The sequence below is a fragment of the Austrofundulus limnaeus genome, unplaced genomic scaffold (assembly GCF_001266775.1).
Source record: "Austrofundulus limnaeus strain Quisiro unplaced genomic scaffold, Austrofundulus_limnaeus-1.0 Scaffold3, whole genome shotgun sequence".
Taxonomy (NCBI): Eukaryota; Metazoa; Chordata; class Actinopteri; order Cyprinodontiformes; family Rivulidae; genus Austrofundulus; species Austrofundulus limnaeus.
Genome location: NW_013952405.1, coordinates 75862 through 78591, shown reverse-complemented (window position 1 = coordinate 78591; position 2730 = coordinate 75862). Strand labels below are relative to the sequence as shown.

General features: G+C 42.9%; 1 protein-coding gene across 1 annotated transcript in view; it reads right to left on the bottom strand.

The window, feature by feature from the left end:
* Positions 1 to 527: 527 nt before the first annotated feature.
* Positions 528 to 2730, bottom strand: part of LOC106522677 (interleukin-17 receptor E) — a 12905-nt gene continuing 10702 nt past the window's right edge. Inside the window, exon 17 of the mRNA XM_014015805.1 lies at positions 528 to 2353. Coding sequence (XP_013871259.1) covers positions 1479 to 2353 — 875 coding nt within the window. The 3' untranslated portion in view covers positions 528 to 1478. The remainder of the gene's footprint in view (positions 2354 to 2730) is intronic.

The following is a 2730-nucleotide window of genomic DNA, read 5'->3' as shown; positions in this document are numbered from 1 at the left end:
GTAGTAGATAAATTTCAGTAAGTGTGTTCAAATCTTTTTCTCTGTGCCATTCCACATTATTACAAATATCTTCGTTTATGGTTTGATTTCTTTGTATGTATGGATCACTTGGGTTGTTACTGACATCTGGTGAAAATTTCATGTCATTAGCACCTCTAGTAATTTATTTACTGAGAAAAATGGTGACGTGTTCAATACTTTTTCCCTGTGCCATTCCAAAATATTACAAATAACTTAGTTTCTGGGCATTTATGGTTTGATTTCTTTGTATGTATGGATCACTTGGGTTGTTACTGACATCTGGTGAAAATTTCATGTCATTAGCACCTCTAGTAATATATTTACTGAGAAAAATGGTGACGTGTTCAATACTTATTTTACCTGCTGTACATGTCTGAGGCAAGACGGTCTGTTCCTCAGCTCATCAGTCTTGAGGCTTTTAAGAATAATCTCACTAAATAAAAGTTCATTAAAGACACATTATGGTGACAAAAGGGGATATCAGCAACATAAAAGGCAAATAAATATTGGACACATGCAAATATCATTTTATTAAAAACATTTATGTATTAAAATTTGTATTAAAAAGGATTTTTATGACCCTGCATTCACATTTTTATAATGCTGACAGTGCTTGGCAATAAAATGTCATTCAGAGCAGAGCAAATGTTTCCTCAGATCCTGACAAAATCCAAGCTAACAGTTAAAGGTTGCTTTGCATAAAGATTTCCGTTAAACCTGGATGGATCTCTTTAGTAAAAAAAATGGGACAGATGTGGGGGATGTACCACCTCAGTCACGTTCGTCTTGCTCTAATGCTCTAAGATTACTGAGGTAACGGTTAACTTGGAAATGTTGGAACAATACTGGCGTTATGTTTTTTGTCTTTGCAAAATGAGGCGTACTTTAAATCTTTACCTTCTATTTACAAACAGGAGGTAGTAAAATATTCTGTAAAAGGGGCTACAGACACATTGACCTAACTCGAGGTCATGTAACACAAAAATTTCTGGCGTGTTTTCGTGTGCTGGACTCTAACACGTGAAATCTTGTTTTGACTCATCTATGTTTAGGAAGTCCTATGCAAATAGTGCCTTTCTGTGGACAGCACTCACACAATTTGCCACCTGTGATGCTAACACTTTTTGAAAACATCAAATGAGCTGCATGAAGACAGTGAGGTAATAATTTGCAAGTAGATTTCCATAGTGGGTAGCATATTTACGCAGATTAGACAGGTGTTTGCTTTGGCTCCAGTCACGAAAGGCAGAATAATAGAAGCTTCTGTTTGAGGTTGAAAGCACATGAGCAGACTGTGTTTACCTGTCCTTGATATGCAAAAACAAGTGGGGGCAAGTAACGAATAGTTTTAGGCGGCGACGCGCACCCGCTCCCGAGTATCGAGGATCACATTTCCAACTGAACTGCTGGTGTGTGAAACAAGAGGAGAAAGCTTCCCCATTCTCCATGGTGACCTCTTACAGAAGCTCCCGCTCCTGTTCGCTTCTTGGCATTGTGAGCTGGCTCTGCACCCAGTCTGATGTCATTTCTGTTGATGATGGGTCACTCGTAGCCTCGTGGCGCTGGGCTTGATGTAGGACTGTCTGCAGCCTCTGAGCCAGCTGACGTGCCAGCCACACAGATTTGACTTTAGAGAGGAGTCTGTGCCCACAGCTCCTGCTAAACTCGCCGCCTTCTGCCCCTCCTCTCACCTCCGCCAGCTCCTGTATTAAATCACTAAAATCGCGGGGTAAACAGTAGCGAGGGACCTCTCTGAAGGCCTTTGGTATGTCCTTGCTGTGGCAAAGGCCTTGGAAGTAGACGATGGCGACGTCTTTACCTTTCCCCTCCTGCAGCGCTCTTTTCAAAGAGGCCAGAGCAGCCATGAACACCGGCTCTGTTACCGTCGACGGCCCCTTCTGCGAGCACCAGTCTTTATCCTCCAACAATTCGGTGAAACATTTTTTCTCTTTTTTCCATTTTCCAAACAGTTTCAAATCCTCTTCTCCAACGTTCTCGTGGCTCGCATTTGCTTCCTTTTTATCAGCGTTCGCCTTTTTCACCTTCCACCTCTCATAGCTCCTCTTGGCTTCGGGACTCCAAAAAATCAGCACTTTCCCCTGTGCTTTGCAGGTGGCTTCCCACTGCCCATACAGCCAGGGGATGGGCCCCAGATCTGCCACCCCAGCCCCGCTCCCAGTCCGCCTTTGGGAGTTCTGCTGCCACAGAGCTGCATGCACCGTGGCACCCAGCTTACCCTGAAGTATGGAGGCCAAAGCGCAAAGAGCGGAGATGTGTGTCGGCTGATCCGATGAGCACACCAGCAACAACGGCCTTCGAATCGTCAGTAAACCTGAGGACGTGGAAACAAATCCGATAGTGAAGGCATGCGTGCACTCGAAGACACAAATATTCAAAACAAATGAACCCATGAGGGCCTGTGTACTTGTTGGTCATTTGTTCTTCATTTTAAAAACAAATTGAAAAATGAATACTCCAAAAGTGGAAAATGGTCTGTCTTTTTATTTTTTGTAAAACCAAAGGTTTAGCACTGTTTTCAAGACAACTCAATGCTGTCCTATGGAACCTGCTGCAGCTTCAAGTTTTTCAATATGGACCTCTTGGAGAAAGACTAAAAGTGCTATAAAAAAAAACACACCAGAAGCTCAAGGAAAGTGTCCCATTTTTAATCATCAGTGAAATACAAACTATCAGTGGACACCTGTTGGG